The following is a 12,823-nucleotide window of genomic DNA, read 5'->3' on the forward strand; positions in this document are numbered from 1 at the left end:
CATACACACACTCACGTGCACACAAGCAAACTCGACGCACACACACTCTGTCTTTCTCCTGCGTTTTTTTCAAAGTCTCATTAAACCATGTTCCTAGGCTCTACATCTCTCCTCCTCTATTCTTTTCTTTCCTCTCTCTAACTCTTTCTCTCTCTGATTACTGTCTAAGGTTGTTAGCGGTGACTGATTGATCACAGCAACAAACGACTTTGGCCCTAATTCGTTCAAGGACACTGATCTGCTAAACCAATCTACCAATCCAGCAGCAGTGGCAGAGCGCTACAGAGTGTGCAGGTTAGTAGGCTGGAACTAATGCCTTAACTTCCTGTAGCACTCTAGGACCATGCAGGATTGAAGAATACACTGGAATACTACAGTAGGTAAAGGAGTAACTTACCTTCCTACTTCCTCTATAACAGGAGCAGGACAGAGCAGGAAAGTTTCCTCTACACCAGCAGGCCTCTCATCTAAAGAAACATAATATTCTGTTAATTGAAGAGGTTTAACATCATATTAAAGCTAGAATCCTTAGTCGCTACATTCATTTTTGGACTTATAAATGAATGATACACACCCATTGGTTCACTATTTTTGATTGTTTTTACCCCAATTTCGTGATATCCAATTAGTAGTTACAGTCTTGTCCCATCGCTGCAACTCCCGTACGGACTCAGGAGAGGCGAAGGTCAAGAGCCATGCGTCCTCCGAAACACAACCCTGCCAAGCCGCACTGCTTCTTGACACACTGCTCGCTTAACCCGGAAGCCAGCTGCACCAATGTATCGGAGGAAACACCGTACAACTGGTGATCAAAGTCAGCGTGTATGTGCCCGGCCCACCACAAGGAGTAGCTGAAGTGCAATGGGACAAGGACATCCCGGATGGCCAAACCCTCCCCTAACCCGGACGACGCTGGGCCAATTGTGTGCCATCTCATGGGTCTCCCGGTCGCGGCCGGCTGCGACACAGCCCGGGATCAGACCCGGGTCTGTAGTGACACCTTAAACCACTGCGCCTGTCGGTAGGCCCATCCCCATTGATTCTTAAAGAATATAAATTATAATGAGCTTAGTTCGACTATTGTAACCCATCAGAACCCCAAATATAAGATTGTTTTACTCCAATGTTTGCATAAACAAACACTGTATAGCCTCAAAACATGGTTTAAACTATAATTGGATGGTCAGTCCATGGCTTTGTCTATGAATTTGAGAGTGGTTACATTTCTCCAGGGCCATCCCTCAGCTTTTTACCAAAACAGAGGTGCAGTGACCACTTGTTTCAACTGTGTACTGTAGTTTTAATGTTGCAAATAAATACAGAAAATATGTGTGTGTGAGTATTTGTGTGTGTGAGAGATTCATTAGACATGTTCTTAGTTTATAATTAGAGACAAAATTATGTCCCCATTTCTTACATAAACATGTATGTTTGTGTGTCTCACCCAGAGTGTGTGTGTCGTTGATTTTGAAGCTACAGAGGACCTGGTCGGTGTTTCTGGCATGGAGAAAACCGTTCCCTCGAACTACCACCTGAAACGACTCTGAGAGAAAGAAACAGAAACGGTAAGAACCATTCATCTCCAGCCATTCAACCTTATTTGAATGTATTCTAATTTTCTAGCAAAGTAGTCTAGTGAAAATTTGTTTGAAAAACATGACCACGAGGATCGCCAGCAGCACTTCGCTGCCTTTGTCTCATGTGGCCCTGTTTTACATTAGAAAGTGTTCACAGCCTGAGGCCTTGTGTGTGTGTGTGTGTGTGTGTGCGTGTGTGTGTGTGTGTGTGTGTGTGTGTGTGTGTGTGTGTGTGTGTGTGTGTGTGTGTGTGTGTGTGTGTGTGTGGCTCTTTGCCTGCTCTCTTATGTGCTCCATGCTTAACCTTTCAGGAAGACTCAACTCAAGCAGGAGAAAAACAACCAGCATATGCTTCACTGGTGCTAACGTTGTGTGTGTGCTGATGTGCGTGGTGCGTGTGTGTACAGGCATATGCTCCAATGGTGCTAATGCTAAAAGTGCTGCTGTTCACAAATCTCTGCCTGCACAGCCGGGAGGGTTTTGAGTGACTGTATGTGTGTGTGTGTGGACAGGAATATGTGTGTGTGTGACTCTGACCTTTTGGTCCCCCCAGGCACCACTAAAGCGCATTGATGGAAGCTAACCAGCATATGCTGGAATGTGAGTGTGTGTGTCAGTGTGTGTATGTGTGTACAGCATTTGTTGTAGAGAGGGGGGGGGGGACGCTCGCTTAGAAAGCGGTCTGCAGGGTTACCAGCAGAAACAGAGTAGATCTGACCTTACCTATGACATCAACGGTGTGTGTGTGTGTGTGTATTCCTTCATGCACGTTTTTGTGTGATCTTTGCTGTGCACTGAGACGTATTCTAGCCTCATCCCTTCTAATAGAAATGAACATTCGCCACACCTTTAACATTTAAAGCTACAGAAAGTGTACAATTCACTGGATAAAAACATTGCGGTGTGTGTTCCCCACAAGGGAAAAACAGTGTTTCAAAAAGGTCAAGGCAACTAAGGTAAAACATTGTCACTCTCGCTGAAATGCCACCAATACATCATAATTAGTTATGTTGCTGTATTGAAGTGAATATCATGTTTAGCACTAATGAAAAATCTAAGTCCTTTATGTTCTTCATGTTGTGATATTTAGTACCACATTTGAAGATGTTCTGCTCTTTCTCTTACTGTTGGTCACATTTGCATTTGGCTGTGATGCTGAGAGCTGTATTCATTGGCTGTATCTAGTGCATGTGTGACTAAAATCGATAGCTCAATATATCCCCAAGCAAATGTGAGAGCAGTCAGCGAACCAATCTGTCGGTAAAGCGATGCTGCGACTCGAACCCACCAAGCCATAGCTTCCCGTAGAGGAAAAGACGAAGAACAACTTGGAGATACAAATTAGAGCAATGAACAGATAAAGTATATGCAGGAAATGTCAAGGCTCAGGAGAAGAACCAGATGCAGAAAGCTTCGAAGTAACAAAAGTTTATTACAAAAACAGGGGGGCAGGCAAAAGACAGGTCAAGGGCAGGCGGAGGTCAGTAGTCCAGAGCAGAGTCCGAAAGATACAGAACAGCAGGCAGGCTCAGGGTCAGGGCAGGCAGAGGTCAGTAATCCAGGGTGGTGTGACAAGGTACAGAAGGACAGGCAGGCTCAGGGTCAAAAACCGAGAAAGCTAGAAAACATGAACTAGAGAGCACGGGGAAAAACGCTGGTATGCTTGACAAAACAAAACAAACTGACAACAGACAAACAGAGAACACAGGTATAAATACACTGGGGATAATGAGGAAGATGGGCGACATCTGGAGGGTGGTGGATACAAGCGCAAAGACAGGTGAAACAGATAAGGGTGAGACAGGAAATAATTGCTAAAATGCTCATCAAAACAAATGAACTGTTACAATCTGTTGTTAACCTGTTGGGGCTAGGGGGCAGTATTTTCACGGCTGGATAAAAAAAACGTACCCGATTTAATCTGGTTACTAATCCTACCCAGTAACTAGAATATGCATATACTTATTATATATGGATAGAAAACACCCTAACGTTTCTAAAACTGTTTGAATGGTGTCTGTGAGTATAACAGAACTCATTTGGCAGGCAAAACCCTGAGACATTTTCTGACAGGAAGTGGATACCTGATGTGTTGAATTACCTTTAAGCCTATGCCATTGAAACACACAGGGGTTGATTAATGTTTTGGCACTTCCTATTGCTTCCACTAGATGTCACCAGCCTTTACAAAGTGTTTTGAGTCATTTACTGTGAGATCTGACCGAACAAGAGCCTTGGAACGGTGATGGCCGATTAGACTCTGGCGCGCGAGTTCATGTTGGGTACCCTCGTTCCAATACGTTATAAAAGAGAATGCATTCGTCCACCTTGAATATTATTCATGTTCTGGTTAAAAAAGGCACTAATGATTTATGCTATACAACGTTTGACATGTTTGAACGAACGTAACTATATTTTTTCCCCTCTTTCATGACGAGAAGTCCGGCTGGCTTAGATCATGTGCTAACAACACGGAGCTTTTTGGACATAAATGATGAGCTTTTTTGAACAAAACTACATTCGTTATGGACCTGGGATTCCTGGAAGTGACATCTGATGAAGAGAATCAAAGGTAATGGATTATTTACATAGTATTTTAGATTTTAGATCTCTCCAACATGGCCGTTTGTCTGTATAGCAAAGCGTATTTTTCTGGGCGCAGTGCTCAGATTATTGCAAAGTGTGATTTCCCAGTAAGGTTATTTTTACATCTGGCAAGTTGATTGCGTTCAAGAGATGTAAATCTATAATTCTTTAAATGACAATATAATATTTTACCAATGTTTTCTAATTTTAATTATTTAATTTGTGGTGCTGACTTGACTGCCGGTTATTGGAGGGAAACGATTTCCTGAACATCAACGCCATAGTAAACCGCTGTTTTTGGATATAAATATGAACTTGATTGAACTAAAAATGCATGTATTGTCTAACATAATGTCCTAGGAGTGTCATCTGATGGAGATTGTTAAAGGTTAGTGCATCATTTTAGCTGGTTTTATGGTTTTGGTGACGCCTGTCTTTGAATTGACAAAACATTACACACAGCTATTGTCAATGTACTCTCCTAACATAATCTAACTTTATGCTTTCGCCGTAAACCCTTTTTGAAATCGGACAACGTGGTTAGATTAAGGAGATGTTTATCTTTCAAAGGGTGTAAGATAGTTGTATGTTTGAAAAATTTGAATTTTGACATTTATTTGGTTTCAAATTTGCCGCTCTTGAAATGCACCTGCTGTTGATAGGGTGCACCACGGGTGGCACGCTAGCGTCCCACATAGCCCCAAGAAGTTAAAAAAGTAGATTTGCTCAAAATGAAAGAAGAGTCTATCGTGTCAGATATGCAAATAAGGGGGGCGGGGGGCGTGGATGAACAGGACAAAAAAATTGGCCTTCTGGAAGCAAATGTGCAAACTTTAGAAGATGAACTGCACCAGCAAGAAAACAGAATGAGTCCAAACAACATGAGAATATTGTCCCTACCGGAAGACAAGGAAAAAGGAGACCTTTCCAGCTACGTGATCAAGCTGATTTCAGAGGAGCTTGGCGTAGATGTATCACCAGAGGATCTGCAGCGATAAATACCCTTGTATGTCAATCTTTAAGCTGTGGAACTATTAGACCAAAGTCAACATTCTGAAGGCATAAGGGGAAAAAGAGCCCTGTCTGCTAAGCTGAGGAAAAAACACACGCAATTTATTCCGATCAGGCAGTCATTGGAGGAAAAAGGAATCAAGTCTCAACTCTGATTCCTGGCAGTGCAGTGGGTATGGAAGGAAACACAGAGGATGGAGTGCCGATGAAGCCCTGAACAGGCTACAGGAAACCTTTCCAGGTGAAAGAGAGCCCAAAGCCCTAAAGAGAGGAAGAAGCGGAAAAAAGTGATAAGCACACTACGCTACATACAGTGATGCCTAAGACCAGCTTATCTTATGTTGAGACTATATTATTTCCTCCTCCCCCCAACACAACCTTGAATCTATTGTTCCCAAGTACCTGTTCTTCTCTAGGAAGTAACAATAGAATTAGCCAATGGCAATAAGATACACAGACACAGAAAAGACAATAGACAATAGGAAATATAGCATGTATGTCAGTAATTGTCAATAACTGTTCTATGAATGTGTGTGTAATGTGTGGGCGAGAGGGTGTGAGTAGATGTGTGTATGAATCTGTGCTTATGAATGGTAGAGTGAAGGAGGGGGAATATGAACAAGTGTAGGGGGTTGGAGAGAATGGGTGTGCGGAAGCATAGGGTAAATGTTGTATGTGAATGAAGGAGAATGGATAAGTAAGTAGTTGTATGGAGGGGTATAATGGGTCTGAGAAGAAGGGAGGGGGAAAAAGACGGGAGGTTGGGATAAACTTGGCCTGGATGGGTAAGGGTGGTAAAGAATGGGAGGGTGGGACAAGGTTGGCTTGGGTGGGCAAGTGTGAGTAAAGATTGGAGGTTGGGATATGGTTGGCTTGGGTGGTGTAGAAGGGGCAGAACTGGGAGGGGTGGTGGAGAGGGATGGATTTGGTTTGGGAGAGAGAAAAGGAAGGACTTCATTATATTACAATGTCATTTTATTAAAAAAATGTGTGACTTGCAAACCCGCTGTAAAATTATGTTTCTCCCATTCTTCTCTGCAGATCCTCTCAAGCTCTGGAAGGTTGGATGGGGAGCATCACTGCCTTCGCCCCAGTCTGACATCCTGAGAGCTATGGAGCAGGTTTTCATCAAGGATCTCTCTGTACTTTTCTCTGTTCATCTTTCCCTCAATCCTGACTAGTCTCCCAGTCCCTGCCACTGAAAAACATCCTCACAACATGATGCTGCCACCACCATGCTTCACCGTAGGGATGGTGCCAGGTTTCCTCCAGACATGACGCTTGGCATTCAGGGCAAAGAATTCAATCTTGGTTTCATCAGACCAGAGAATCTTGTTTCTCATGGTCTGAGAGTCTTTAGGTGCCTTTTGGCAAACTTTAAGTTGGCTGTCATTTGTCTTTTACTGAGGAGAGGCTTCCGTCTGGCCAATCTACCATAAAGGCATGATTGGTGGAGTGCTCCAGCGATGTGGATTGGTGGAGTGCTCCTTCTGTAAGGTTCTCCCATCTCCACAGAGGAACTCTGGAGCTCTGTCAGAGTGACCACCTCCCCCGATTGCTCAGTTTGGCCGGGCGGCCAGCTCTAGGAAGAGTCTTAGTGGTTCCAAACTTATTCCATTTATGAATGATGGAGGCCACTGTGTTCCTGGGGACCTTCAATGCTGCAGAAATGTTTTGGTACCCTTCCCCAGATCTGTGCCTCGACACAATCTTGTCTCGGAGCTCTACGAACAATTCCTTCGACCTCATGGCTGGGTTTTTTCTCAGACATGCACTGTCAACTGTGTGACCTTACATAGACAGTTGTGTGCCTTTCCAAAACATGTCCAATCAATTGAATTTACCACAGGTGGACTCCAATCAAGTTGTAAGAACATCTCAAGGATAATCAATGGTAACAGGATGCACCTGAGCTTTATTTAGAGTCTCATCGCAAAGGATCTGAATACTTATGCAAATAAAGTAATTTTATATGTTATTTGAATACATTTGCAAAAAATTCTAAACACCTGTTTTCACTCTGTCCTTATGGGGTTTTGGGTTTAGATTTATGAGGAAAAGATTTGATTTAATCAATTTTAGAATAAGGCTGGAATGTAACAAAATGTGGAAAAAGTCAAGGTGTCTGAATACTTTCCAAATGCCCTGTAAATGTCCTAAAGCAAAAAAATATATGCACAAATAATACATTATCGGATGAAATTGCTTTAGAAAAGGGCACAAGAGAGCAATGTTTTCTCTCCCCCTTCTGTCTACACTAGCAATTGAACTGCTTCCAGAAATAATTAGACATGACCCAAACGTAACAGGTATCAGGATTAATAAACATTCATTTAAAATAAACTTATTTGGAGATGATCTCCTGATATACCTGACCAATATTGAAAACGCAATGCCCTCCTTGCTAAAAATATTTTCAGAATACTTAAACATTTCAGGATATAAAACGTATGCGGAAAAGAAACAAAATAATGGCAATAGGAAAAAGATGATTTACAGCAATCCTTTAAATGGACCACAAAAGATATCAAAGATTTAGGATGCTTAATAAGTGACAACAAACAACACATATGTAAAGATAACTTTATCCCATTATTCAATCAGATGAAAGCAGATCTAATTAAATGGATCAATCGTCCCATAAATTGAACAGATAGAATAAACCTCTTCAGAAGGACATGGCTCCCAAATGTTTTATTCTTATTCTCGGTAATACCACCTACCCCACCGAAGACACTCTTTAAAAAGTATACTCGCTCATAACAGACATTATATAGGCAATTAAAACTCTGAATAAAAAGGAAACATTGACATCTTCTTATTAAGTCTTATGGTGGCTTTAACCATCCAGACTTGGATTGTATCAATTTCGCCACCCAGGGCTATTACTTGCGATATATAGTTAAATGCAATAAAGAGGAACAATGGGTAAATATTGAGGATTCGCCTGCTCATCCCCAGAATCTTTTTGTGTCTATTTTTGGATGTAAGAAATAAAAGCTGAAATAAATAATTCTCTCTACTATTATTCTGACATTTCACATTCTTAAAATAAAGTGGTGATCCTAACTTTTACTAGGATTAAATGTCAGGAATGATGAAAAACTGAGTTAAAATGTATTTGGCTAAGGTGTATGTTAACTTCCGACTTCAACTGTAGGTATTGCTCTTATCTAGGTGGGTAAGGGCAGTGTGGAGTGCAATTGAGATGGCGTTGCCTATGGATCTGTTGGGGCGGTATGCAAATTGGAGTGGGTCTAGGGGGTCTGGGATGATGGAGTTGATGTGTGCCTTAACCAGCTTTCCATAGCTTTTCAAAGAGGTTGAAAATGACCGTGAATATGCCTGGTAGCTTTAAAAAATATATATATATTATGACTCTGCGGAGGTTGTAGCGGGACTTCTTGTACTTGTTGTCCTCAGCTGTAGCCTTAGGGTTGTCTGTGATAGCCCTGTGTGCGGTAGCCCTGTCCTTTGGTTTAGCGCCAACCTTGGTGTTAATCCAGGGCTTTTGATTGGGGAAACAGCAAACCTTCACTGTGGGGACAACGTCTCCGATTCATTTCTAATGAAGCCGGTGGCGGAGGTGGCTAGCTCGTCGATGCTATCGGTGGAGTCTCTGAACTTATTCCGATCAGCGCTAGCAAAGCAGTTCTGCAGCATAATCTCTGGTTCTGATTACCATTTCTCAACGGAGCGAGTCACAGGTTCCCGTTTGATGTTCTGCTAGTAAACAGGAAGCAGGAGTACGGAGTCATGATCTGATTTGCTGACTGGGGGGGACGAGGGAGAGCCTTGTATTCTTGCTTGTGGGTAGAGTTATAGAGGTCTAGGAATTTTCCGGCCCTAGTGGCAAAGGAGACATGTTGATGGAAGTTGGGGATCACGTGACTTAATGATGCGGAATTAAAATAGCCGGCAACAAGGAAAGCAGCCTCCGGGTGCAAGTTTTCCTGATTGTTTATAGCCTCATACAGTTTGTTAAGTGCTATCTTGTTATTTTTCTTTTCCTGAGGTGGAATGTCACAGTAACAGCTGAAAAGGCATTTGACAGTCAGGTATCTTGTCCGAAAGCCATGTTTCAGAAAAGCAGAGAATATTGCAGTTACGAGAGTCCCGTTGGTAGCAAATCCGCGATCGGAGGTCATCCATCTTATTATCAGGTGACTGTACATTGGCAAATAGAATGGAGGGAAGCGGTGGCTAGTTTTCCCGTCGTCTTAATCTAGCAAGTACTCCCCCTCTCTTGCCTCTATAACGCCGGCGTTTCCTCTTGGATAGCCCAAAAATTGGGTCGGAATTACAGAAAAAGCCCAGAGCAGATGAGTCGAAGCCGGAATTTAGGTAAATAACTGCCGATCTGATGTTCAAAAGTTCTTGTCAGTTATAAGAAACGATAGCGGATACATTTCGTGAAAATAAAGTAAAACTAAACGCCAAAAGACTCACAAAATAGCAAAGTTGGGTCAGAGCTCGCAAAGCGGTGGCCATTCAGTATGACGCCATCTTACAAGAGCGTCAGGGGCTTGCGACTTGTCACTAGTGCTCTTGTCGCCTTGCGTGGCCAAAACTGTGTGTGTTGATAGGCCAGGGCTGTGTGTGTGTGTTTGCATGTGCGTGTCTGTGTTTGTAGGGGGATTTGGCATGTCCGATTGTGGCCACTTCAATCACGTTAGTGCGACGGGACAGTAATGGGGACGAGGGGTTGGGGGTACAGGGAAATGCGGAGAGAAGGGGGAGGGAAGGGGGGGGGGGCGGGGTGAGAGGTCAGATGTTAATGAAAGCAGCAATCTCTGCTGTCAGGTTAGATAGCAGGACCACCTCTCACTGGCCTGTGTGTGTGTGTGTGTGTGTGTGTGTGTGTGTGTGTGTGTGTGTGTGTGTGTGTGTGTGTGTGTGTGTGTGTGTGTGATCAGTGCTGTCAGGTTAGATAGCAGGACCACCTCTCACTGGCCTGTGTGTGTGTGTGTGTGTGTGTGTGTGTGTGTGTGTGTGTGTGTGTGTGTGTGTGTGTGTGTGTGTGTGTGTGTGTGTGTGTGTGTGTGTGTGATCAGTGCTGTCAGGTTAGATAGCAGGACCACCTCTCACTGGCCTGTGTGTGTGTGTGTGTGTGTGTGTGTGTGTGTGTGTGTGTGTGTGTGTGTGTGTGTGTGTGTGTGTGTGTGTGTGTGTGTGTGTGTGTTGTGTGTGTGTGTGTGTGTGATCAGTGCTGTCAGGTTAGATAGCGTGGCTGGCGTTCACTGTCCAATCTGATGGCCTGTTTGCAGGCAGTGCGGCCTGGTCACTTTATATCAGTGTGAGGGACGTGTGTGTGTATGCTGGTTAAAAGAGCGTCTGGTTGTGCTTGTGTGTGGACTGGAAGAACGTCTATGTGTGTTTGTGTGTTAGTATGTATGTGTGTTTGTTGCCATCATTGTGCGGTGGGCTCATGGCAGGAGGAGAGCTCCATATGGACAGTAAAACCTTATCTAAATCCTGAAGCGACTGTAGCACTAACTCACATTTCCTGTGCAATTTTGTTATCTCATCTCATAGCCCCAGTCCTTCTCTACCCTCATCTTATCATTCATAACAGCATCCGGACTAGAGCATTTTCTGTCCTGGAAAAATACTTTCATATTGCCTCAGTATGTTCCCACGTTTATCACCACCTTCGTTAAGAATGACTCTGTCACACCGTAATATGAAAACGTATTTTCAGAGTATATCTTCATTGAAAATGCATTAAAACAGTTACACTTTTATATAGTATTTTTTTTTTATAAATGTTTTATTTATTTCATCTTTATTTAACTAGGCAAGTCAGTTAAGAACACATTCTTATTTACAATGACGGCTTACCCTGGCCAAACCCTAACCTGGACGACGCTGGGCCAATTGTGCGCCACCCTATGGGACTCCCAATCACGGCCGGTTGTGATACAGCCTGGAATCGAACCAGGGTCTGTAGTGACGCCTCTATCATTGAAATGCAGTGCCTTAGATAGCTGTGTCATCTCAGATTAATGGACAGTGCTTGAAACAGTCCTGGATTATTGCAAAGTGTAAAAAGATTTAGTCCAGAGTTTCATCTAACGTAATCTATGTATTAAAGACATCACATTTACATTTGCTGCTCTTGATTGACAACTTAACCTCTATATCGACTTATTCTGTCTCAGTTCACTGACCATTACTGTTCTCATTATTCAAATAGTAAATTAGGCTGTTTGGGACATTTGGGGACATGTCTAGTGACAGGCTGACCAGGCAAGGACGTGCCGTTCCTGATCCTGATTAGCATATTATTATACAGACCAGTCTTTATGAAGAGTCTCTCTGTCTTTCTCTCTTTCTCTCACTCTCTCCCACTCCCAGTCTCTGTATCTTCCATCTCTCTCTTCCTCTCACACTCCCTCTCTCTCCCTCCCTGCCTCGCTCTTTCCCTGTTTTCCTCTTGCACTTGGCCATCTCTCTCTTCTCTTTTTTGTATCTCTACTTTTCTCTCTCCCCCCCTGCCCCCATTCTCTCATATTCCATAATGAACATTGATCATGTCTGGTGAACACTAATCCCTTCTGCTGGTTGCTGTAGAGACAGAACAGTAGAAGCACTCTGGTAAGTGAATCCTAATAAGGTCATGTCAGCCCTCATCCATCCTGCTGGCTACACACACCAGACCACTCTCTCTCTCGCTCTCACTCACTCACTCACTCACTCACTCACTCACTCACTCACTCACTCACTCACTCACTCACTCACTCACTCACTCACTCACTCACTCACTCACTCACTCACTCACTCACTCACTCACTCACTCACTCACTCACACACACACACACACACACACAGACACATTTTCTTTCAGAGTGGCTACTTAAGGTATCAGACGTGGCAAACTAGGCCAGAGAGGCAGCCAGGCTTAAAGAAGCACAGCTAATTTCCTCATGCGCACACACACACACACACACACACACACACACACACACACACACACACACACACACACACACACACACACACACACACACACACTTATTTCCTCTGACCGTCCTAGACACACACACACTAATTTCCCAGGACAATACGCTCTCTGTCATTTCCTTGGTCATCATGGTTGGTCGGCCATGCGCTCACTAGCGGTTCTGGGGGGGGGGGGGGGGGGGGCAGTGCCCCTGTGACAACAATTTTGGACCCCCTTGTGGCCCACCTAAATGTGGAGTATGAAATAATTTTTACATAACACATTTTTGCTATCGTTCATTTTTTTTGATCCGTTATTAGACAGTGGCAATGCGGAACATGGTCTTTTGCCTGCTAATGCCTGCAATGCAGTGAAGAAAACGATATGACAACAATAACGTCTAATGTAACTGGCCCCTCTAACAGTACAACTGGCCCCAGCTTGGCCCCTCCAGTAGCAATGGTCTAGAACCGCCACTGCATGCGCTCACCTCACACACTGCATTATGATAATGTACTCTGATGACCACTCAGCTGGACCAGAACACATTCACTGTCAGGTGTCTGTCTTTGACAAATACCATAATCGGAAATGGAGGATTCCATATGTTTGATCAAAATAACTACAGTTCCATCAGAAAGTATTCCCACCCCTTGACTTTTTCCACATGTTGTTGTGTTACAGCTTGAATTTAAAATTGACTAGA

At 43.5% G+C, this 12,823-nt stretch overlaps 1 protein-coding gene across 1 annotated transcript in view; it reads right to left on the reverse strand.

The window, feature by feature from the left end:
• Positions 1-12,823, reverse strand: part of LOC106576849 (anthrax toxin receptor 1) — a 75,298-nt gene that overhangs the window by 53,732 nt on the left and 8,743 nt on the right. Inside the window, exons 10-11 of the mRNA XM_014154325.3 lie at positions 1,445-1,543; positions 398-467 (exon numbers count right to left, since the gene is read on the reverse strand). Of these exons, the coding sequence (XP_014009800.1) occupies positions 398-467; positions 1,445-1,543 (169 nt within the window). The remainder of the gene's footprint in view (positions 1-397; positions 468-1,444; positions 1,544-12,823) is intronic.

The sequence above is a fragment of the Salmo salar genome, chromosome 18, assembly GCF_965601325.2.
Source record: "Salmo salar chromosome 18, fSalSal1, whole genome shotgun sequence".
Taxonomy (NCBI): domain Eukaryota; kingdom Metazoa; phylum Chordata; class Actinopteri; order Salmoniformes; family Salmonidae; genus Salmo; species Salmo salar.